This window comes from Salvelinus namaycush, chromosome 23 (genome assembly GCF_016432855.1).
Source record: "Salvelinus namaycush isolate Seneca chromosome 23, SaNama_1.0, whole genome shotgun sequence".
Classification (NCBI taxonomy): domain Eukaryota; kingdom Metazoa; phylum Chordata; class Actinopteri; order Salmoniformes; family Salmonidae; genus Salvelinus; species Salvelinus namaycush.
In genome coordinates this window covers 35,967,241-35,991,111 of record NC_052329.1, presented here as the reverse complement: position 1 = coordinate 35,991,111, position 23,871 = coordinate 35,967,241, and the positions used below count along the sequence as shown (strand labels likewise).

The following is a 23,871-nucleotide window of genomic DNA, read 5'->3' as shown; positions in this document are numbered from 1 at the left end:
CAGGGAGCTACAGTATCACTTGATTTCACCCACTTGCACTGATGGTGCTGTTTGTGTTAACAGGGTCAACTGAGTCTCTCTCTCTCTGTGTGTGTGTGTGGGGAGAGGGGTGGGGGCATCTTGCTGATGCAGCCGTTGTTGGATTAGGGCTGAGGAGGAATAAGAGAAGTGTCAGACTAGACAGTAATCCTATCTCCCTGTACTGGGGGCCTACTGTGGTCAGAACCGGGTCAGTGTGCTGCTGTGCTGTAATACATTTCACAGCTGGGGGATGACAAGGGCAGGGAATGTGTGCCAAAAGAGAAACTGCATCAGTGGTCTACTGTGGGAACCTTTCATCACAAATAATTTGGAGATGGTGGAATACCATGTGTAAATATATCAGGGAACTGGCCAAAATCATATTTGTTTGGAATATCCACCAAAATATGATTTTGTATTGTATTGGTTAAATAATGTCTAATATATTGCTTCATCTTTTCCTATAAGTTCCATTATTTTTCTTTTTTTGATCATTATTTTGTGGACACAACAGTGGACATAATTCAAAGTGATGATGACCGCAATGGCTCACTTATTGGGATCCAGCTAATACCAGTAATTCAGGTGAAGAAGCTCTAACTTGCGTTCTTTGTCCTGATCTTTTCCACATGCTGATTGTGCCCACATTTTTGGACAGGTGTAGACCATCAAAAGGACTCATTGTAATCTGATTGTGATCAGATCATCCTGCCCACCTCCAGAGGTAGTCAGACACACGTTGTGTCTGGATATCTTACAAGTGTAGACAGATCTGGACATAGAAACAATTTAAATCATAATTATTTTGCCCATTGAATGAATGATTACATCAATATGTTTCTTACAATAAATAAATACATATTATTTTGAAAGAATAGCTGTGAAATAGCTTGCATAAAAGGGACCAGGAAATGTGGTCACAATGCAGACACAGTAGAAGGATAACAGAAACATTTTAATACCATGTGTAGACACATTTCTGGAAATGTGCGCACAATCAGAATGCAGAGAAGATCAGAAAAAGGACCCATGTTAACACCAGGTATAAACGGGGCTTAGGTGTCTGATGACTGGATTTGGATATTCTAGCTCCTCACAGGGTTTTCAAAAATCAGGGTTGTCCAAAAGTGCTGCTTCAGCACCCCTGCCAATGCACTGGCAATGGATGGCTCCTAATCCTCACCCTCTAGCCACCCTAACCCTCCTACCTCATCACCCCCTCCCCTCTCACCAGCTGTAAGCTCTGTCCTGTACATGTACCTGACCTACTGACCAGTTCCAAGTAAGAGTCCCCTCTCTCTTTCCACTCCCTCCCTCCCCTCCCTTTATCTAGTCTAATTCTATCCCTTGGTTTTCCGGTCTGTTCTAATTACCCCTGCCTGACTTTCACAGGTTAACCATGCAAACAGACTTCAAAGAAAAAAAAAGGCCTATGTGAGGCTATGTGAGACTGGAAAATCTTAATTAACATACTTCAGTAATAGTGATGCATTTTGGTTCAGGAACTAGAATACTACTGTTACCAATATGCAATTTCTAGCTTTCAAACGTGAGACTTTGCTGCGAGGAACAACAAATACCTGGAAGCAAAGAGGATGCCGTGTCCGTGAGTCTGGTCTGAGTGCTTTCTCTGTTTACACCAAACAGCATAAGAGGGGAATCCTGGTCCCACAATGACAGAGATGAGGGAGGGAGGAGTCTGGAACACAGACGAGTAATGGGAAAAAAAGACTAGTAAAATGCATTTAATGACAACTGAGCAAAACCAACAGACATAGTGCATGGTGTTCCATCATAAGCAATAACGTGCCATCTTATCACCTCACTTTGATAACACTTTGTCACACAGAGGGAACAGTGAAAATCCTATTTTAACAAATCTTGTTCATACGTTGACTAGTGTATCATGTATAAATGTTAGCTTTTGTGTAATATGTAAACATGTATGCTCAACACAATAGAAGTGAGAAGAGAATGAAACCCTCAACAAACGTTCAGTGCTTGTCGGGATTAGTCCTCCAGGCCCCGCCCCTTTCTAATGACACAGGACTTCAGCTAAATAAACCTGCAGCTATAACTTTGGCTCTTGTCTCAGAGTCCTCCCTCTGTCACTATCTCTCTACCGTTTGCTCCCAAACCAGGATACTAGAATATTATTACTGCCTTGACAAATCTCCTTGAGACTTTCTTCCTTGATATGGATCTAAAGGGTTTTTGCCTGAGTGAAAACGTCAATTTTCTCAGCCAGCACAACCAGTAAGAATTATTGAGATTTATGTAATTTTTTTGCCATTCATATCATAGATACGTTTTCTTTGTCATTCATCTGATTGCCATCAATTGTGTGCTGTTCATTTGTGTTTATTTTAATTAAAGCATTAGATAAGGCTTAATTTAGTTTTTTTTAAAGTTATTATTAATTGTCTGTAGAATAAGTGCAAAAGTTGATTTCCTCCATTGGGAACATGAATAGAGGTGAGGTGGTGGTCCTTGAGGTGGCAGACAATCTTGTGGTCTGCATGCCACACTGTTATTGTAGCAGCTCGCAGAATCAATAATATGGTGTTATTTCAGTGAGATTATATTTTTGTCATGATCATTTCAATTGTGCCATCAGCCTGTTGGCCTCCTCAAACACCGACGACGCTCCTTCACCAGATGATACATGTATCAAGACGGATCCCCCCAGCCCTACCTTCGCCCTGGACAGCACCACACCATTCAGTCCAAGCTCGGATAGCAGTGGATACAGTTTATTCTCACAGGGTCACTCGATGGACCCGGAGTCCCCGAGTTCGAGCAGCAGCGGCAGCGTTGTCAGCGCAGCACCGGACACTAGCGGCGCAGCTAAATTTTGGTCGGAGCACGTTGACTCCATCCTCAAATGTGACTACCTATCGTCTCTGCGCTCTGGACCTAAAAGGCTGTGCCTAGTTTGTGGCGACTTTGCTTCAGGATATCACTACGGAGTAGCGTCGTGTGAGGCATGCAAGGCTTTCTTCAAGAGGACAATTCAAGGTAAACAAAAGTGTATACGTTTTTGCAAAAAAACTGATAGAAAGTCAAATCAAGCCGTCTGTGATGGTGTGTGTTGCGTGCACTGTGTGCGAGCGTGCACGTGGGATACATTTAGGACATGACGAAGTTCTTGGCTAGATTTTAATTAATAAAATAATCAATAATCTATTAGAGGGGGAGGCGCAAATGAGGCTGATTGCAGCATACACAGATTTCCAATAGTTATGTCAGCCGCAGACTCAGCTATGGGATTGATTTTTGTGTGAAGACTCAATGTGCTCCATATTGGTTGATGGCCCCAGAAATTATTTATTGTCCCCCACGATGAAATCTGTGGATCTGTCTCGGTCCGTTCGTACGTTCGTCACACGCGATAGGCCTATCTCAGACAGCACTGGGCCGATTTTGACGAAACTTGGGTGAATGATGCGTCTTGCCATAGATATCTGATTTCTTAATAGAATCCGAAATATTGGATTTTTGCTCTCTGAAACTAGAGAGGATTATTCTCTGCTCAAATGTTCCAAAATAACTGAGGCATGATATTGATCTAGTGACGCCTGATGCGTTAATGACTGATTTTCAGCAATATTTTACTATGTGCCTAATTTCAAGTATGCTTAAAGTTGAATGAAAATTACTTTATCTAATTATTTTATTCTCATTTATCAAAAGTGGATTTTCATAATGCGTTCTTTTAGCAACAGTGGCCATCTCAAAGTATAAAAATGCAGATAAATGTGTTATTTATTGTGCCTATGACACCACACAACATATTTTAATTTCTTGTGAATAGCAATCTGAAGAGGTGCCAATCTCCTGTTAAAAATTCGGAGCTGTGATTTGGATGCCCTAATCTCAGAGCCTCTTGTCCAGGGGACAGGGGAGGGTTTAGGGGGAAGCTCATTGATTGAGGGCGCTTGGCCCCTAGATCACCCCCAGATCCAGACTCGCTTGTCTGGGTATAGATGGGTGGGAGAAATTAGTCAATACTCTATTAAATCCCTTTTTGTCTTGTGTGAGGCCAAACGTTATAACACTTGTGGTGGGAGTTAGGCTCAGTGTGAAATAACCAATCAATATCTGTATTTTGTCTGGGCTTCTATTGATTGCTGTGTGAAAGCTCAGGGTGCCAGCGAACACAGAGGCAATTGACTTTTTTCATGGTGCCACAGACAGTGAAACTCAGTAAACCACCATATGGCAAGGGTAAGCCATGGTGGCACACCCCCTAAACACACACTTTGTTTTACAGCATGACAATTTGACCTTTAGGCTTTCTGAAAAGTTAAGCATCAAGAATGCACTGTAAGAAAGATACTGTAAAATGCAGTATCACCTTTTGGATTACATTATTGCGACATTGGCCTTGCTGACTGGTAACCTCAAGTATCGAGGGCGGGTTGTAAACAGAGCTGCGCCTTCTGTGTTTCCAGGTAACATTGATTACAGCTGCCCTGTGATGAACGATTGTGAGATCACCAAGCGTCGTAGGAAGTCGTGCCAAGCGTGCCGCTTCCAGAAGTGCCTGCGTGCCGGCATGATGAAGGAAGGTGAGACTTGATGACCAACTCATCTCAATGGAATCACTGGGCTCAATAAATGGTCATGCTTAAGCATACAGGCCCACAGAACACATACAGCCTGAAGTAGAGTTTCTAATTACTCAACCTCTTTTTGTATTTGTATTTATTAAGGATCCCAATTAGATGGGGTCCAGCAACATTAAGGCAGTTATATTCAATTTAAAATATTACATGACGTTACATTTCCCTCAGGCCACTACTCAACTACCACATATCTACAATACAAAACCCATGTGTATGTTTGTGTAGAGTGCGTGTCTTATCATGTGTATGTGTAAGCGTGGGCCTGTGTGTGTGTGTCTCTTCACACCTGTTCCATAAGGTGTATTTGTATCTGTTTTTTAAAACTGATTCTAATGCTTGCATCAGTTACCTGATGTGGAATAGAGTTCCATGTAGCCATGGCTCTATGTATTACCACTGTGCACCTTCCATTGTCTGTTCTGGACTTGGGGATTGAGGATCAATCAATGAAGAAACATGATGATCACTGATAATCGTGTTTGTGTCACTACAGGTGTTCGCATGGACCGAGTAAGAGGAGGACGTCAGAAGTACAAGAGAAGGGGGGACTCTGGCCTCTCTCTTTATATGAAGGCCCCAGACACACACCCCGTCAAGTCCAACGGTGTGTACCCTCTGTCGTGCAACACTCACACACTCCAATAAGAGCCGTGTCAGTCACAAACGGGGAGTACAATAGAGTACATTACTAATATATCTGTTTGACCTCTTTCAGGAAACAAAGTGATCTCCCAGCTCCTGTTGACAGAGCCAGCCCCCCTGTGTGCCACGCCTGACAACTCAACCAATGACGTCAACCTTAAAGCCCTGCTAACGCTGTGTGACCTCCTAAACAGGGAACTACTGGTCATGATTGGCTGGGCAAAGCATATCCCAGGTACCCACTTCTGTTACTCTTGTATGTCATGTTAAATATGCATGAGTCCCTTAAATAAAGGTTAAATAAAAAATACTATGCCATGCCATTTTACACTGGTACAAATGGACAAAGTCAACTGTTTATACTGTGAGAACTATTGGAGTATTACGTTTCCATATTTGTCCTTCCAGGCTTCTCTGCCCTTTCATTGGTGGACCAGATGGCCCTGCTGCAGAGTGGTTGGATGGAGACACTGGTCTTGTCAGTGGTGTCTCAGTCTCTGGGCTATGGGGATGAGCTGGTGTTTGCTGGGAACCTGCGTCTGGACCAGGCCCAGTGCAGAGCGGCCGGACTCTCTGACCTCTACACCGCCCTGAGACAGCTGACCACCAAGTACCAGCAGATGAACCTGAGCCAAGAGGAGGTGGTCACTCTCAAGGCTATGGCCCTCGCCAACTCAGGTACTAACTGCATGGCATGCACTGGATATCTGTTATCAGTAGTTTGGTGTTGTCAGCTGTGACAGAGCAGACTCAAGAGACGTACACTACTGGTCAAAAGTTTTAGAACACCTACTCATTCAAGTGTTTTTCATTATTTTTACTATTTTCTACATTGTAGAATAATAGTGATGACATCAAAACTATGAAATAACACATATGGAATCATGTAGTAACCAAAAAAGTGTTAAATAAATAGCCACCCTTTGTCTTGATGACAGCTTTGCACACTCGTAGCATTCTCTCAACCAGCTTCATGAAGTAGTCACCTGGAATGCATTACAATTAACAGGTGTGCCTTGTTAAAAGTTAATTTATGGAATTTCGTGATTAGTTGTATTGTGACAAGGTAGGGGGGGGGGGGGGGGGGGGTACAGAAGATAGCTCTATTTGGTAAAAGACCAAGTCCATTTTATGGCAAGAACAGCTCTAATAAGCAAAGACAAACGACAATCCATCATTACTTCAAGACATGAAGGTCAGTCAATACGGAAAATGTCAAGAACTTTAACGTTTCTTCAAGTGCAGTCGCTAAAACCATCAAGCGCTATGATGAAACTGGCTCTCATGAGGCCCGCCAGAGGAAAGGAAGACCCACAGTTAACTCTGCTGCAGAGGATAAGTTCATTAGAGTTACCAGCCTCAGAAATTGCAGCACAAATAAATGCTTCACAGAGTTCAAGTAACAGACACATCTCAACATCAACTGTTCAGAGGAGACTGTATGAATCAGGCCTTCATGGTCGAATTGCTGCAAAGAAAACACTACTAAAGGACACCAATAATAATAAGAAACTTGCTTGGGCCAAGAAAAACGAGCAATGGACATTAGACCAGTGGAAATTTGTAATTTGGTCTGGAGTCCAAATTGGAGATTTTTCGCTCCAACCACTGTTTCTTTGTGAGACACGGTGTGGCTGAATGGATGATCTCTGCATGTGTATTTCCCACCATAAAGCATGGAGGAGGAGGTGTGATGGTGTGTGGGTGCTTTGCTTGTGACAATGTCTGTGATTTGAATAGAATTCAAGGCACACTTAACCGGCATGGCTACCACAACAATCTGCAGCGATACGCCATCCCATCTGGTTTGGTCTTAGCGGAACTATCATTTGTTTTTCAACAGGACAATGAGCCAACACACCTCCAGGCTGAGTAAGGGCTATTTGACCAAGAAGGCGAGTGATGGAGTGCTGCAGTGCTGCATCAGATGACCTGGCCTCCACAATCCCACGAACTCAACCTAATTGAGATGGTTTGGGATGAGTTGGACCGCAGAGTGAAGGAAAAGTAGCCAACAAGTGCTCAGCATATGTGGGAACTCCTTCAAGACTGTTGGAAAAGCATTCCAGGTGAAGCGGGTTGAGAGAATGCCAAGAGTGTGCAAAGCTGTCATCAAGGCAAAGGGTGGCTATTTGAAGAATCTCAAATATCAAATATATTTTGATTTGTTTAACACTTTTTATTGTTTACTACATGATTCCACATGTATTATTTCATAGTTTTGATGTCTAAACTATTATTCTACAATTTAGAAAATAGTTTTTTTTTTAAATAAGAAAAACCCTTGAATGAGTAGGTGTTCTAAAACTTTTGACCGGTGGTGTAGCTGTAACCTTGTACAGCGCCATGCAAAATAATTCATCCCCCTTGGCGTTTTTACAATTTTGTTGCATTACAACCTGTAATTTAAATGGATTTTTATTTGGATTTTATGTAATGGACATACACAAAATAGTCCAAATTGGTGAAGTAAAATTATGTATTCACCCCTTAGCTATGAAGCCCCTAAATAAGATCTGGTGCAACCAATTACCTTCAGAAGTCACATAATTAGTTAAATAATTAGTTAAATAATTAGTTAAAGTCCACCTGTGTGCAATGTAAGTGTCACATGATTTAAGTATATATACACCTGTTCTGAAAGGTCCCAGAGTCTGCAACACCACTATGCAAGGGGCACCACCAAGCAAGCGGCACCAAGACCAAGGAGCTCTCCAAACAGGTCAGAGACAAAGTTGTGGAGAAGTACAGATCAGAGTTGGGTTATAATAAAAATCTGAAACTTTGAACATCCCACGGAGCACCATTAAATCCATTATGAAAAAATGGAAAGAATATGGCACCACAACAAACCTGCCAAGAGAGGGCCACCCACCAAAACTCAAGGACCAGGCAAGGAGGGAATTAATCAGAGAGGCAACAAAGAGACCAAAGATAACCCTGAAGGAGCTGCAAGCTCCACAGCAGAGATTGGAGTATCTGTCCATAGGACCACTAAGCTGTACACTCCACAGAGCTGGGCTTTACGGAAGAGTGGCCAGAAAAAAGCCATTGCTTAAAGAAAAAATAAGCAAACATGTTTGGTGTTCGCCAAAAGGCATGCGGGAGATTCCCCAAACATATGGAAGAAGGTTCTCTGGTCAGATGAGACTAAATTGAGCTTTTTGGCCATCAAGAAAAATGCTTTGTCTGTCGCAAACTCAACACCTCTCATCACCCCGAGAATACCATCCACACAGCGAAGCATGGTGGTGGCAGCATCATGCTGTGAGGATGTTTTTCATCGGTAGGGACTGGGAAACTGGTCAGAATTTAAGGAATGATGGATGGCGCTAAATACAGGGAAATTCTTGAGGGAAACCTGTTTCAGCCTTCCAGAGATTTGAGACTGGGATGGAGGTTCACCTTCCAGCAGGACAATGACCCTAAGCATACTGCTTAAGCAACACTCGAGTGATTTAAGGGGAAACATTTAAATGTCTTGGAATAGCCTAATCAAAGCCCAGACCTCAATCCAATTGAGAATCTGTGGTATGCCTTAAATATTGCTGTACACCAGCGGAACCCATCCAACTTGAAGGAGCTGGAGCAGTTTTGACTTGAAGAATGGGCAAAAATCCCAGTGGCTAGATGTGCCAAGCTTATAGAGACATACCCCAAGAGACTTGCAGCTGTAATTGCTGCAAAAGGTGGCTCTACAAAATATTGACTCTGGGGGGTAAATAGTTTGCACGCTCAAGTTTTCTATTTTTTTGTCTTAGTTCTTGTTTGTTTCGCAAAAAAAAATATTTTGCATCTTCAAAGTGGTAGGTATGTTGTGTAAATCAAATGATACAAACTCCCCTAAAATCTATTTTAATTCCAGGTTGTAAGGCAACAAAATAAGAAAAATGCCAAGGGGGTGAATACTTTCGCAAGCCACTGTACAATCCCTCTTAGAAAGCATTATAAGAGTGGCAGAACTACCAAAAAGATATGCTACTATCTAACCTGCCTGGCTACTGCGTACAATAATTAATTGTGTTAAATTCAGCTTTAAATCTACTACACCGTCCTCAGGCAGCCCTACATAGTCACTCCTTCAAGACCTGTGGGGAGAGTTAGGGCTCTATTCAATCCGTATCGTGGAAGTTCAGCGTTGCAGCGTGATTGAAATTTAAAGGTAATGTTCCCGCGTTAGCTGAGACTGTATTCACGGTAAGCGCTGCATATGTCGGCTCAATTACCTTTACATTTCTATCGCACAATCTTTAACGCTTCGGCGATATTGACTGAATAAAGCCCCTAAGTGGGATCCACAGTGCCTTTCCCTCGGGGTGTGTCCTTGAACACACTTTTGCTCCAGGGTCAGGTCCCTTAGCAGTGCAAGCCTGTTAAATGATGGTCAATGACTTGAAAAGCTGCTAGCTGTCAGGGAATAAATGAGTGGCTAGCCCCCCCATATTGGCAAACGTCCCTCCCAGGTTTTTGGCAAACGTCCCTCACAGGTCCCGTATTTTAGCAATGACATTCTCACAGCATTACCCAAGTCAGTATCAGCCCTCCACTTAAATTACATTTTTTAACTACTATTAATAATTTGATATGACTAACGTTGTATTTTGTTTGTTAAGGGTCATTCTGTGAACCCATGTTATACTACATACTTTTGTTCGACAACAAAAAAATCTATGCATTTCAGTTGAATAATAGTTATTCAATCACCTCTGTATAAACTGCCACTTTTCAGACCACCATGACAGAGAGAGGGGAGGTCTAGGTCTCTGCCAAATCTGTTCTCCAACACCCACTTCTCTCACCCCTCCCCTCCCCGCTGTTGTTCCCCAGACCCCAGCAAGTGAAAACTGATCAATATCCAACAGTGAGAAGGCTGCTTCTGCCCTCAGCCCTAATCAATAAATCCATCTGCCCCGCAAATTATCACAGGAATTCAGAAATCCATTCGGCGAGTCTGGCTGCGTTAGCCTGACACTCCGGGGCAGTCACACCGCCTGAGGTGGCTAGAAGGATCAGAGGGAGCTTTTGTTTTTACATTTACAGTCCTTTCAGGAAAAATGAGGGTTGGCCGCATGCAACTTAACCTTGGCCCGTCCATTAGCCCTCAATGGAGAAACAAATGAGGTGGACAATGGGATCTGACATGCTGTCATGCCGAAACAAGGGGAGGTTTAACACCCGATTCCACCCACACCCAAACACCCACAGGCCTCGCTTGACCTTGTCTCTCCCCGCTCAGATGCAGAGAACCTGGAGAGTGTGGAGGCAGTGCAGCGGTTCCAGGACGGACTCCATGAGGCCCTGCAGGAGTACGAGAGCTCCCAGCACCCAGCAGAGCTCCACCGGGCAGGCAAGCTTCTCATGACCCTTCCCCTGCTCCGGCAGACTGCCAACCGTGCCGTGGACACCTTCTGCCGGCTCCACCTGGAGGGCCACGTGCCCATGCACAAACTCTTCCTGGAGATGCTGGATGCCAAAATATGACTGTTCTACACCTAACCTCCCATTGACCCCCACAAACCTTAACCAGGTGCCCCATTGTTGAGGGGTCAGAAGTTCAGGGCTTGGTGGTTCACAGTTTTATGTCAAGTCATGGTGTCATGGAACAAGACTGACTTCTAAGAATTGCGTACAATAGAACAACTTATACAAGTGATAGTTCTTGTTTCTTATTAGGGTAAAAGTCAAGGGCTCTATTCAATCCGTGTTGCGGAAGTTCAACGTTAAAGTGTGATTGAAATTTAAAGGCAATGTTCCCGCATTAGCGGAGACTGCATTCACTGTAAACGTTTGTCTCTGTCAGCTCAATCGGAAATGATCTTTACAATGCTATCGTGCAATAACGCTTCAGCGATAAAGACTGAATAGTCCCAAGTCTAGTATATTTTTGAGGTACTTTTTCAGAGGAGAGTATGTACAAATGTTTTTTTTATTTTTTTATATCATGGCGATTTTCGATGGCCATGATATTCAGTCAATATGAAAGGATGTCACTCATGTGAAAACATAATAGCACTACGGTTATTGACGATGCATTCTGGTAGCTAGAGATCATATAGCCAAATGCCTCCAAGCAGTTAGCCAGGCTGAACCAAACTATTAGTACTGCTATCATTACAAACAGCACATTCTTCTGACTTCCCTGCCTTACCATACTGTACTAAGGTGCGACGCCATTTTGTATTTTATTTATGTATTTATTTATTACATGATCGCTGTACAAAGACATTAACTGCTTTCATACTAGTATGTATGCTTTTGAATAAAATGCTTTTGGAATTAAATGCGTTTAGAGTGTGACAGACATTGGAGTGTGAACATTGCGTTTCATGTTGAACCAAAAAGTAGGCTCACTGTAATTAGTTAGTTTTATTCGATTAAAGAAGACCAGATTAGATTAGAAAAGTACAGTCATAAAAGCTAGAAATGTGACTAACTGGAGGGTACTGTATATGAAATGCACTCAGCATCCTCGGGTAACATTTTACTACTGATAAAGCAATCCCACTGTTGCCAAAATTATTATTATTGTTAGTTAATGGACAGACAGATGTACTTTGTACAGAGACATAACATTTCTATTCAATGTTTTTTCTTTTATATAGTCAGAAAATAGGATCTAAATAAAATGTACAAAAACAACATAGGATATTGGGTTAAATGACTACCTTTGGTTTCGTACAATTCATAACCCATTGGGGAAGATATAAAACACTGGTACGTGAGGCACTGGGTCGTGATCTGGAAGACGACTTGAAAAAGAATGATCCAAAATGGCAGTAAGTTAGTCAGATGTAACTAAACATGAATGATAAAAGGTCTATCATTGATCTATAGATTCTCCATCGGTTTCCTCTTCAATCATCACCACATTGATACTGTGTGTACAGTAGGCTTGTTGATTCATTTAAGCTACAGAAAGCCAACTGTGGTGCAAAACAGGAAGACTGAAAGAAATCTGTAGAGGATATCAGAAAAGTTTAGGAGTTGTGGGCCTATACATCATTTCAGCCTGCAAGCCCATGATGGTGGAACCCAGTGTTGGGTAAAGACTACTACATGTATTTACATTTCTCTTAAAAGGGCAACTTCACCACTTTTCAACCAAATCATCAAAAGTTTAAACATTTGATTTGTGGTTTTCAAACACTATGAGGTTCACCGTGGGGATCAAGAAAATACGCTCCCTTGGGCTAGAGACTCGTTGCAGGTTTTGAAAATAACAGTTTTTTTCCTTTAATCCTACACTGTGATGTCAGAGAAGCATTTTTAAATATTTTTAACCGCAGATAACAGAAACGAGACCTTTTCACATATGTAGACTCTGGTTTGGTGCTGAAGATGAAGAATGAGGTTGAAAAATTCCCTTTTAATTCAAATAACCATGACATTCCTGCCACCTGACAGGTGTATCAATAACCTTGTGCTGGGAACAGCAGGAATGTCCACCAGAGAATTGAACGCTCATTTCTCTACCATAGGTGAACATATTTCTCACTGAAGGTGGTTACAATGCCGAACTGCAGTCAGGTCAAGACCCTGGTGAGGACGACGAGCCCGCAGATGAGCTTCCCTGAGACGGTTGATAGTTTGTGTGGAAATGTTATTATTTGGTTGTGCAAACCCACAGTTTCATCAGCTGTCCGGGTGGCTGGTCCCAGACAATCCCGCAGTTGAAGGAGCCAGATGTGGAGGCATGGGCTGGCATGGTTACACGTTGTGAGGCCAGTTGGACGTACTGACAAATTCTCTGAAACGACGTTGGAGGCGGCTTATGGTTTGCACAGCCAAATAATTTAATTTCCGCATAAACTATCAGAAACCGTCTCATGGAAGCTCATCTGCGTGCTCATCATCCTCACCAGGGTCTTGACCTGACTGCAGTTTGGCATCGTAACCGACTTCAGTGAGAAAATGCTCACCTTTGATGACCACTGGCACTATGGAGAAGTGTGCTCTTCACAGATTAATCCCGGTCTCAACTGTACTGGGCAGATGGCAGACAGCATATCTGGTGTCGTGTGGGCGAGTAGTTTGCTGATGTTAACGTTGTGAACACAGTGCCCCATGGTGGCGGTGGGGTTATGGTATGGGCAGGCATAAGCTACAGACAACAAACACAACTGCATTTTATCGATGGCTATTTGAATGGACAGTGGGAGGAGCAATAGGAGGACAGGCTCATTGTAATGGCTCAAATGGAATGAATAGAAATGAGTCAAACATGTGTTTCCAAATATATTTGATGTTTGATACCGTTCAATTTATTCCATTCCAGCCATTACAATGAGCCCGTCTGCTCCCACCAGCCTACACCGATGCACAAAGATACAGTGACGAGATCCTGAGGCCCATTGTCGTGCTATTCTGACATCATCTCATGTTTCAGCATGATAATACATGGCCTCATGTCACAAGGATCTGTACACAATTCCTGGAAGCTGAAAATGTCAGTTCTTTCATGACCTGCACTCTCACCAGACATGTCACTCGTTGAGCATGTTTGGGATGCTCTGGATCGATGTGTACGACAGCGTGTTCCAGTTCCTGCCAATATGCAGCAACTTCGTACAGCCATTGAAGAGGAGAAGGACAACATTCCACAGGCCACAATCAACTATGCGAAGATGTGTTGTGCTGCACAAGAAAAATGTTGGTCACTCCAGATACTGACTGGGTTTCTGATCCACAACCCTACCTTTAAAGAAAGGTGTCTGTAACCAACAGATGCATATCTGTATTCCCAGTCATGTAAAATCTATAGATTAGGGCCTAATGAATTTATTTAAAATTACTGATTTCATATATGAACTGTAACTCAGTAAAATCTTTGAAATTGTTACATGTAGCATTTATATTTTTGTTCATCGTAATTGAATAAAATGCACTGCTCTACCAAATGCAACAGAACACATTCATACATGGCTGGAGTTATAATTTGTATCACCAATACATTGACCATTTGGATATATTGTATACGAATCTTGCCTACATCACAGCTGGCCCTTTTGAAAACAGAGGAATGCCATTTGATATGTATCCTTGATGCTAAACAAGGAAAAGTCCATAAATATGACAATATGTGCCGTCACTAAACCACACACGCTCACAAACACAAAACGCGTCCTTTGTTAGTCCACTCACTCATACATCACCGAGCCAGTCAGAAGCTGGTCTCATTCATAGGGGGTTTAGGACTGGTGGGGGGAACAGGGGAGGAGCTCTCTGGAGTGGCTGCTGCAGCCTCAGGGGGCGGGGCTTCTGTAGTAGGGGAGGTGTCAGCTCGACGAGGCGACACGGGGGTCTGAGAGCGGGTTGGACTGACGATTGTAGCAGGGGCAGGGCTGGGTGAGGTGGGATGTGGCCGGCGCAGTGATGAAGATAAAGATGAGGCGGGAGAGGCTGCAGGGGGGATGGAGAAAGAGGCGGGGGTCCGTAGGCCCAGTCTAGCCTCCAACTCTGAGCATACGGCCAGGCTGCGCCGCGTGCCCCCCTCAGCCCCTCCTGCAGAGTCCGAGACCTTGGCAAGCTCCTGACAACGTTCCACGAAGCTGCCCCTGCGCAGAGACCCCATGCCTCCGTCCCGGTCTCTGTCCTGGAGGGCGGTGCGGCCGGGCCGGGGGCTGCCGCTGCTGCTGAGGGAAGCCTGGCTCAGACCCAGGTGGTGGGGCTGGAGGCCCAACCCCACCATGGAGAGATTCATATCCCGGGGTTTGGTGAGGGGCACCGGAGGGGCCTGACGGGGCAGGCTACCAGAGAAGGGACCCGAGCTGCTCACACCTCCTCTGGCCCCGCGCTCCTTGGAGCTCTCACTCAGCTGGGACTGCAAACTACAGAGAGAAGATAAACAGAGAGAATATGATCAGTGGCATGTAGATGAAAAAAAAACTACCCGCCACAGATTTTTTTAACCAGCCAAAATGATTTTTGGCCATAATTACAAACAAAAAAAAAACATGCTTTGTAATGTATTAGCAAGAACTAATGTGGTATATTGCTAAATTTCATTTTTTATTTGAACCAAAATATCAGATGAGACAAAATGTTCAGCTGCCCCTTTAAGGGTGGAAGGTTACCGTGGTAACGGGGCTACTGAAGTCATGTCACGTTTGTCTAAGTTTTGGGATGTGACTAGTAGGACAGCGCGTCTACAGCGTCTCTTCACTATCAGTTGAAGCCGCAGATTTTAACTACCACTGAAAAACAACTGCGCTTGTGAAGAAAACAATGTGAACACGAGGACAAAGTCTCACTTTGCTAACTTGAGTAAATTAGACCAACTTTTATGCTTGTGCCAGCGCCTCCAAAAATGAATCTATCGGCGCTTCACTCACAGTGCGTGAAGCTGTTGCTGCGTGAGGTGGGATGTAGGATTCCTATTACTTTGTGCGATTGGCAGCCATGAAACAAAACAGCAGAAATACTGTACTTTGAAAACAGCAACTTTTTCTGCTACAAATCACAATTCGCACACATGCTCATACTTGACTTCTAACTATTTTTATTTACAAACGCAAATATAATTCTCACATTGTAGAGACATGCCAATTGACCACCCCCCAACATGGGTGGTGAAGTAGACTTTCTTATCCGCCAATACTTAAATCTACCCGCATTTGGTGGGTGGCGGGTGTTCATTTTATTCCCTGAATATGATGTAATCTTGCAAAAAGGAGAGCATCAGTGGGTTAACATATGAAGCTCTATGGGGAAATGTAGCAGGTGCCAATGGTGGCGGGTGTACCTGGAGGTGGAGGCTCGGGGGGTGGAGGAGTGGATGAAGGAGGCGGCGGGACTCATGTCAGGCGTACGGGTCAGAGCCAGGTCACACTGGTCTAACAGCTCCAGGAGCTCCTCCTCTGTAGGGCCGCCCAGCGCTGAGGGACAACCAGACAGAGAACCCAATGTCTATGACACATCACTTAACAAAAAGCTAAAGTCAACACAAAAAGCCACGCGGGTTGTCTTACCCCTGATGTCCACTTTCCCTGCGATCTCCATGGCGGTGGTCAGGTCCCACATCTGGATGCTCCCGTTGGCGTGGCCACTGAAGAGGTAGCGGCGGGGACGTGAGCCGATGCGGCTGGACCCCTCGCACTCGTGCACCATGAAGGAGGTGATGGAGGTGCCGTCCACAGAGCGCACCTCACACACCCTCTTCCCGTTGGACGAGAGGCGCACGTAGAGTTTGTCTGTGTCAGGGACGACCCTCTGGATAAATACCTGCTGGTCGTCTCTCTCGCCATACGGACCTGTTAGAGAGGAGCAACGCTCAGTACGGACCATTACAGTCCTTTCCCATTGCATCTCTAAAATGTTCACTTCTATTTAACATTTAAAACCAGTGTCCACTTTCGACCCCTGACCTCTGTCTGCTCACCTATCTCAGTGCCGGCAGCACAGCCCCCGTGGCCGTCGATGTCCTCCAGGGAGAGGATCTTGAAGGAGGTGAGGGGGGTGGAGCCTGGCTGGGTGGAGATCATTCCCCTGAAGCGAGTCACCGTCCAGGTCCGCACGTGGTTGTTGTCTGCACACACTGACAACACGACACAACAGGGTTAGCCCAAAAAACATCTGCATGACGGGCCCATCTTCTGCACCAAACTTGGATGACCAACGCTGCTTTGTCAGCAACGTCAATGTTTAACGTAATTGCTGTGTCAGCCGACATCCAAACATCAATCGATTGATCCTAATGAGAAATGTAGCTAAATTAATGAATGTGCATCATAAGCAGAGATGGTAGAATACACCGAAAAATGTACGATCATCCCTAGAAGGTGGAGGCTCCCGGCCAACCATTCTCACCTGATATGAGGTGTTTCTCAGAGAGCATGATCTTGGTGACGGGGCTGCGGTGGACAGAGAAGGTCTGGAAGAGCTGGGGCCCAGAGCCCACGGTCTCCGGGTGCTGCACTATGACCCGCACCGTGCCTGAGCTGGTCCCGTAGGCGATCTCGATCCAGTTGCCGCTGTCGCCTGACGACACATTGGGGACTTTTATCCCATACACCATTTTAGCCTCAACGCATGCTGTGTTATGTACCACGCATATCAAGAAATGGAAGTGGATAGTCAGCCGGCAGACCCAAAAAGGTTAAGATGAGGCATTAGGATCGAAATTGATTTAAGTTAGGGTCATGTTAGGGAAGTGAGGTTAGGTTAAAGGTCAAGATTAGTTTAAAGGTCAGGCAAAGAGTTAGCAAAATGCCACCAGGAATCATTCAAAATCTGCCAGCTGCCTATACAATTATACTGCCTATAAAATAACCATTGCTGACCATAAATGGCAAACAAGTTTTTCAGAAAATGATTGTTTAGCACCATGCATCTATTAAGATTGAATTTCCAATAACCACGATTGACTAATTGATACTTGTTAATCCTTTAAAAAAAACGCAGAAAAAGCTATTCATTTCAGTGAAGTTCAAAATCGAAACAGGCAGACATACTTGTTTTGGGCGTGAGGTAGACGCTGAGAGCAGTGATGGCGTCCTCCGTGGGGTCGCGGTACAACTCTGTCACTAGGAGGTCATTGTCCTTCATCCTCAATGGAAACTTCTGAACATCTGTTGACGAGATCACGTCAATGAGAGGTCTACACTTCGCAAGTGTGTTCATATACTACAAACACACCTCGTGACTGCATTCTTCTATACGGAAAAACTGTTTGAATAGTTTTCCATTGTTGCGTCATAGGTAGAAAAGAGGACTTCCCTTACCTATATAATATATGGACCCATTGTTACAGCCTAGAATTAGGAAGGAGCCGGCAGTATCATAACTATTAATGGGAACCACGTCTTGATTCTGAGAACGGAAAGACAAAAGGAAAACATGAACAACTGATGTACAATACACATATAATATATCCCATTTAGCCAACGCAACATTTTACATATGGGCGGCCCCGGGAATCGAACCCACAATCCTGGCGTTGCAAGGACCATACAGGACCGCATATACTATTACTACACATCATGTGATGTGTTCTGTTGACGTGACATTCTTACAGAATGTTTGGACAACTTTACCTGCCAATGTTTGGTCACCGCATTCCATACTCCCACTTTCCCTGTGTGGCTGGTGGCAATCAGCTGGTTCGCCACGAAGAAGAGAGCCTCCACGGGGACATTCAGACTGAACACACCTGGAGGGAAGCAGGTACAATGGTGACCTATTAGCACGGCCCTTACATAAGCACCCAGAACAACCTAGAAAAGTGGTCTCTTAAAATACTAAAAGACAAGTCAACAAACATCTTGAGTGATTAAAAACTATATCATAGATATAATATTTGTTTTAACACCTGCGCTTTACTTTTAGAGTTGCGAGTACATTTGTTTGCAGACTGACCTATCTCGTTGCCGTTGCCGTCGGGACAGATAGTCCAGAGGATGATCTCTGTGCCCGAGGCCACGGCCACCATCTTGTCGTTGTCTCCCAGGGAGCCGCCCATCACCTTGGCGTTGAGCGCCACCCTGTCAATCACCCAGTCCAGGCGGGGACTGGTGAACACCTGCTGCCAGCCCGTAGACTCCTTCACTCTGATGGACGAGGACAGCACAGTTAACACCCTCCACGGTCCTTACCAAAAAGACTGATTCATATGACGCTGTGATATCGTACATGGAAGTCTTGTGTTCTTACCGGTAGCAAACAACAAACTGGGCATAAGCCACAGCGATCCAGTTGTGGTGGCCACAGATGATGCGGACCATGCCTGGGTCTGCAAGCTGAGCTGTATCGGAAGGGAAAGAGGAACAGGTGTGGGGGAATGTGAACCCTCCTTTTGATAATATTCCCTTAACAAAGAATGGCTCCAGGTTAGAGCTTTTACTTTCAATACAGCGCAACCAGAATAGACAATACTGACGCTAAATACAACGTAAAAACACTGGCTTGAAAGATCACCAAGGACCACCGATGGTTCACTCTAAACCCTGCACAGACCTATACCGTGAGACTATCTGCACCTTAGAGACTGTTTGCACCGACTCCCCACACATCCAACCCCTTACACATAAACTTACAAACAACACAGTCCTGCACGGGTCAGTTTTTTGGAGCCACACTCGCTGCGCGCCAGCCCCACCCAATATCCGACATCAGGACAGATTTTTCTCTGCAACCCGACCCACCCACATAGAATTATTAAGAGAGCTGATCCTTGACCCGACAATTGACATCAATTTATTTGATTGTTTTTATAACTCCAGAGTAATCGACTAGGCCATTCCCCTTCCCTGCATGAATGAGTTTGTCTGCATCTCTATTCAACATTTGGATAAAAGGAAACCATGCCATGAATTAAGAATGACAGTCCTATCTTCTTATTTTCAAAGCAACACTGACAACTCAAATTGCTTTGAAAAAGAGCCGTCTAATTCCCAAATGAAAGCCTATAGCCAACATAACAAAATACCCTGCCATTCAATATGGGTTAGATAACCAACTAGTTTAATTGAAACTTAAATAAACATTTCCCAGAATTGAATAGGCTATAGGCTACAAAAATTGCTTGTATTCATTTATAGGCTATTGGCTACTCAAAGGTTTACCAGCTGCACAGATTTAAACTTTATATGGCCTGCATACGGTCTAAATGAACGATAGCCTGAATTAATGTAGCCTAATAATTAACTCCTCTGTTCCAAAAATACTGAATCTTAGGAGTAGATTCCTACAGGAAGATGGGGTTTCTTTTTACTAAATGGCTTGGTAAGTCACGGTATTTAACCAACTTTGAAGTTGTTTTTTTAAAAGAGTGGTGTGCGCGCAGGCAGCTCGAGATTATTTGATTGACAGCTGTCGAGTGATGGACGTTAGTCCCGCTTCAGAAGCGGCATTCCTTTACAGACAAATAAAATACCCGTTCAGCGATGCTTCGAAAACCATCTCCAGAGAACGTTTCTGCGTCGGCATTTAAAAAGTCGTAGTGTACCCAGACAAACATGCCGTAGCCAAGGCGCTTTCAAGGGTATATGACTGCGGTAGATAAAACTACATTGCCCAGCTCTAGCGGTGATGAATACGTAATAGGACCATTATTCTGCATTGTGAATTGACGTGGAATTTTATGATTTTTTCTTATCGTTTTAACGGAAAACACTATTTATTTTTTTTTAAAGGCAGTTTAAACGTTAAGTGATAGATTCCACTTGTCACGTGCATTGTACCTCTTCTATTACTTATTATTTTTTACTTGACTCTTTCATTGTTATTATTGATATTGGTTGTACGGCACTGTTGAGGGAACTACCACATAAGCATTTTGCTGCACATTTTCAACATCAAATTTTACGAGTCACACACATATTTAACAGATGTTATTGCGGCGTGTAGCGAAATGCTTGTTGAATGTGTATGTTAAATGAGTATGTTCAATGGGCATGTTAAATGTGTATGTGATTCCGAGGCCTTACCACCACTTATCCTCTCCTCCATCGTTGCTTTACCCAGTATGCCCGCGTTGCCTAGGTTGGGTGGCATAGTGTTGCTGCGTCTCACTGGAGCTCTCTCCATGGGCAGGGCACGCCCACCCATATACTGATGCCCCGCCACACTATGACGGTTCCGCCGCTTCGCCGGGTACACTGGTCCAGAGGAGATGGTCAGGAAATCAAACTTAAAACACACATTGCCTGCCCTTGAAGTGAAGTCAAATCTAGAGTAGATCTGCCTACCTGGAGGTGGGAGATAGCCATTGAAGAGCACGTTTCCACAGGAGGATCTGTCCAGCTCGTCACAAAGCTGCAGCTTACGCACTGAGGAAGAGACAAAAAGTAACCAAGGTGGAGACACTAACACACACAATGAAAGACAGCCTCTCATTCACAGCTGTATTTGACTAGCTACTGGCCACTTTCTTACCCAACGGAGTGATTCCATAGAACTCAGCTTCATGCATTAGCAGGTGCACATTTATGGACCTAAAAAAGAAAGGTTAAGAAATCTAAATTGGGAAAACAACTTACCATCAAGGCTGAATATATATTTTACTTATTAAATGTAAACGAACGTAACCAAAGGAGTCAGCTGGTTACCTGGGAAACAACTCTTTGGTGCGCAGGAAGTTCAGTATGGGAGTAAAGAGAGATGGGTCCCGATCTATGAAGATCTGTGGGAGATAAAGGTCAGCAGTACATTACAAATGTGTTATATATAGGCCTAAGTGGTTGCCAATATCAAATAGGTTTATATATACACACACAGCCTAGGTTTTTCCCATCTATTTTAGACAACTTACCGCTCCAGTTTCATCCTTCAAGGTTGAGATCCTCCCACTTAGAAGACTGGCAGAGACAACACAACTCACTAGTTAGCATCACTAAGTAAGGTCTACAGCAAATGACCATATGCCATCACTATGTCCGGGTAATGAATGAGCTGGAGTGAGTCATTATGAAGACACTTGTGACTTTAATAAAGACATTGGCCTATGTCTCAAAATAAATAGATAGCTACCTACCTTGAGAAAAATGAGTCTGGGACCCATGTCAATGTCTGTTTGGAGGTGCTGAACCTGAAACAACATGATCAGGCAAATGAGCATAGTTTGATCATGTTCAAAACCATTAAGAAGTTAGCAAGCGAACATTACCTTAGCTAACGTTAGCTAACTTTGCACGTTCCAGCTGCACTGTGAAATCAGTAGCTAACGTTACTGTCAGAGAGATCGTTAAGCTGGAAAAATATTTAACTATGAGTCGTTAGTTTGCTAACTTAGCCAGCAGGTAACATTGTCCTATCTAGTTAGCTAGCTAGCTAGCCAGCCAGCAACTTTTAGATAGCTAACGTTAGTTAGCATCCACCCACCAACAATAGCTTGCTGGCGGTAACTTAGCTAGCTATTCAAAGTAATCCCAGTCCTCACCTTTTTCCTCCAACGTTTAAATGGATAATGTCTCCGGTCCTTGCCATATTAGCCATATGTTTAAATGTGGGAATGTTCATGCATTGCCCACAAAGTAAATAATTGAGTTAATCCATCACAATAAGTATTTAGACAACGACAACGTTAGCCACATAATTGTTTCTGCTGCAACTTCCTGAGAGCAGAACCTCTTTCTGTGGTGTCTGACAGTAGACAACAACCAAATTGTCATCGCCACGGCGCCACCAGGTGTTCTGGAGTGCAAAGTACAGGCGCAGTTTACCCAATCACTGTTTTTACAGTATATTTATTTTTTATTTAACTAGGCAAGTCAGTTAAGAACAAATTCTTATTTACAATGATGGAACAGTGGGTTAACTGCCTTGTTCAGGGGCAGAACAACAGATGTTTACCTTGTCAGCTCAGGGATTTGATCTAGCATGTTAAATAAATAGCAGCAAGCCCAATGCTCAAACCACTAGGCTACCTGCCGTAGGCTACAATCAACGTTTGGCACAATGCATATGATCTGGTCAGTATATACACTACATGACCAAAAGTATGTGGACACCTGCTCATCGAACATCTCATTCCAAAATCATGGGCAATAATATGGAGTTGGTCCCCCCTTTACTGCTATAACAGCCTCCACTCTTCTGGTAAGGCTTTCCACTAAATGTCGGAACATTTCTGTGGGGACTTGCTTCCACTCAGCGACAAAAACCCTAGTGGAGGTAGGGCACTGATCTAGGCAATTAGGCCTGGCTCGCAGTCTGCGTTCCAATTGATCCCAAAGGTGTTCGATGGGGTTGAGGTCAGGGCTCTGTGCAGGCCAGTCAATTTCTTCCACACCGATCTCGACAAACCATTTCTGTATGCATCTCGCTTTGTGCATGGGGGCATTGTTATGCTGAAACAGCAAAGGGCCTTCCCCAAACTGTTGCCACAAAGCTGGAAGCACAGAATCGTCTAGAATGTCATTGTATGCTGTAGCGTTAAGATTTCCCTTCACTGGAATTAAGGTGCCTAGCCCGAACCATGAAAAAGAGTCCCAGACCATTATTCCTCCTCCACCAAACTTTACAGTTGGCACTTGCGAATGGTGATCTTAGGCTTGTGTGCGGCTACTCAGCCATGGAAACCCATTTCATGAAGCTCCTGACGAACAGTTCTTGTGCTGACGTGTTGCAACCGAGGACAGCCGATTTTTACATGGTTCAGCACTCGGCATTCCCATTCTGGGAGCATGTGTGGCCTACCACTTCGTGGCTCCAGTGTTGATATTTACAATTCACAATAATAGCACTTACAGTTGACAGGGGCATCTCTAGCAGGGCAGAAATTTGACAAACTGACTTGTTGGAAAGGTGGCATCCTATGACGGTGCCAGGTTGAAAGTCAATGAGCTCTTCAGTAAGGCCCTTCGACTGCCAATGTTTGTCTATGGAGATTGTATGCTCTGTGTGCTCAATTTTATACACCTGTCAGGAACGGGTGGGGCTGAAATAGCAAAATCCCCAAATTTGAAGGGGTGTCCACATATGTTTGTATATATAGTGTATCTACTCAGGGTGGAGGTGACAGTGACATAACAGACAGAAAGTAGAAAGAGAAAGTTCCCCTCACAACTGGGCTCCGAGCTGCTAGGCACATTGTTCAGCATGCCTGTAAACCATTATCACAATGAATCAAAGCATTATTCATTCA

At 44.0% G+C, this 23,871-nt stretch overlaps 2 protein-coding genes across 2 annotated transcripts; one reads left to right on the top strand and one right to left on the bottom strand.

Annotated features, from left to right (window-relative positions):
- Window positions 1–2,486: 2,486 nt before the first annotated feature.
- LOC120018662 (estrogen-related receptor gamma-like) lies at window positions 2,487–10,772 on the top strand. Its single transcript, XM_038961861.1, has 7 exons — window positions 2,487–2,496; window positions 2,680–3,039; window positions 4,476–4,592; window positions 5,143–5,253; window positions 5,365–5,526; window positions 5,700–5,969; window positions 10,528–10,772. Exons 1-7 carry the CDS (start codon window positions 2,487–2,489, stop codon window positions 10,770–10,772), a joined length of 1,275 nt encoding a protein of 424 aa, XP_038817789.1.
- A 3,045-nt stretch (window positions 10,773–13,817) lies between these two features.
- Window positions 13,818–22,343, bottom strand: LOC120018387 (SH3KBP1-binding protein 1-like). Its single transcript, XM_038961559.1, has 17 exons — window positions 22,165–22,343; window positions 21,760–21,813; window positions 21,538–21,583; window positions 21,335–21,408; window positions 21,162–21,220; window positions 20,975–21,055; window positions 20,714–20,884; window positions 18,939–19,029; window positions 18,645–18,835; window positions 18,323–18,438; window positions 18,011–18,098; window positions 17,741–17,857; window positions 17,097–17,267; window positions 16,669–16,824; window positions 16,259–16,540; window positions 16,033–16,165; window positions 13,818–15,118 (listed from the first exon to the last, which is right to left on the bottom strand). The coding sequence occupies exons 1-17, from the start codon at window positions 22,242–22,244 to the stop codon at window positions 14,452–14,454; spliced, it is 2,577 nt and encodes an 858-aa protein (XP_038817487.1). The 5' UTR covers window positions 22,245–22,343; the 3' UTR covers window positions 13,818–14,451.
- Window positions 22,344–23,871: the final 1,528 nt, after the last annotated feature.

Bases quoted from the DNA above. Each gene is read 5' to 3' on its own strand.
- LOC120018387 (XM_038961559.1), bottom strand. From the start codon at position 22,244: ATGAACATTCCCACATTTAAACATATGGCTAATATGGCAAGGACCGGA. The intron at 16,541-16,668 runs GTGAGCAGACAG...CCTCTCTAACAG, and splicing joins TGCTGCCGGCACTGAGATAG to GTCCGTATGGCGAGAGAGAC. The intron at 16,166-16,258 runs GTAAGACAACCC...GTTGTCCCTCAG, and splicing joins AGGGAAAGTGGACATCAGGG to CGCTGGGCGGCCCTACAGAG.
- LOC120018662 (XM_038961861.1), top strand. The intron at 4,593-5,142 runs GTGAGACTTGAT...GTGTCACTACAG, and splicing joins TGCCGGCATGATGAAGGAAG to GTGTTCGCATGGACCGAGTA. The intron at 5,527-5,699 runs GTACCCACTTCT...TTGTCCTTCCAG, and splicing joins CTGGGCAAAGCATATCCCAG to GCTTCTCTGCCCTTTCATTG.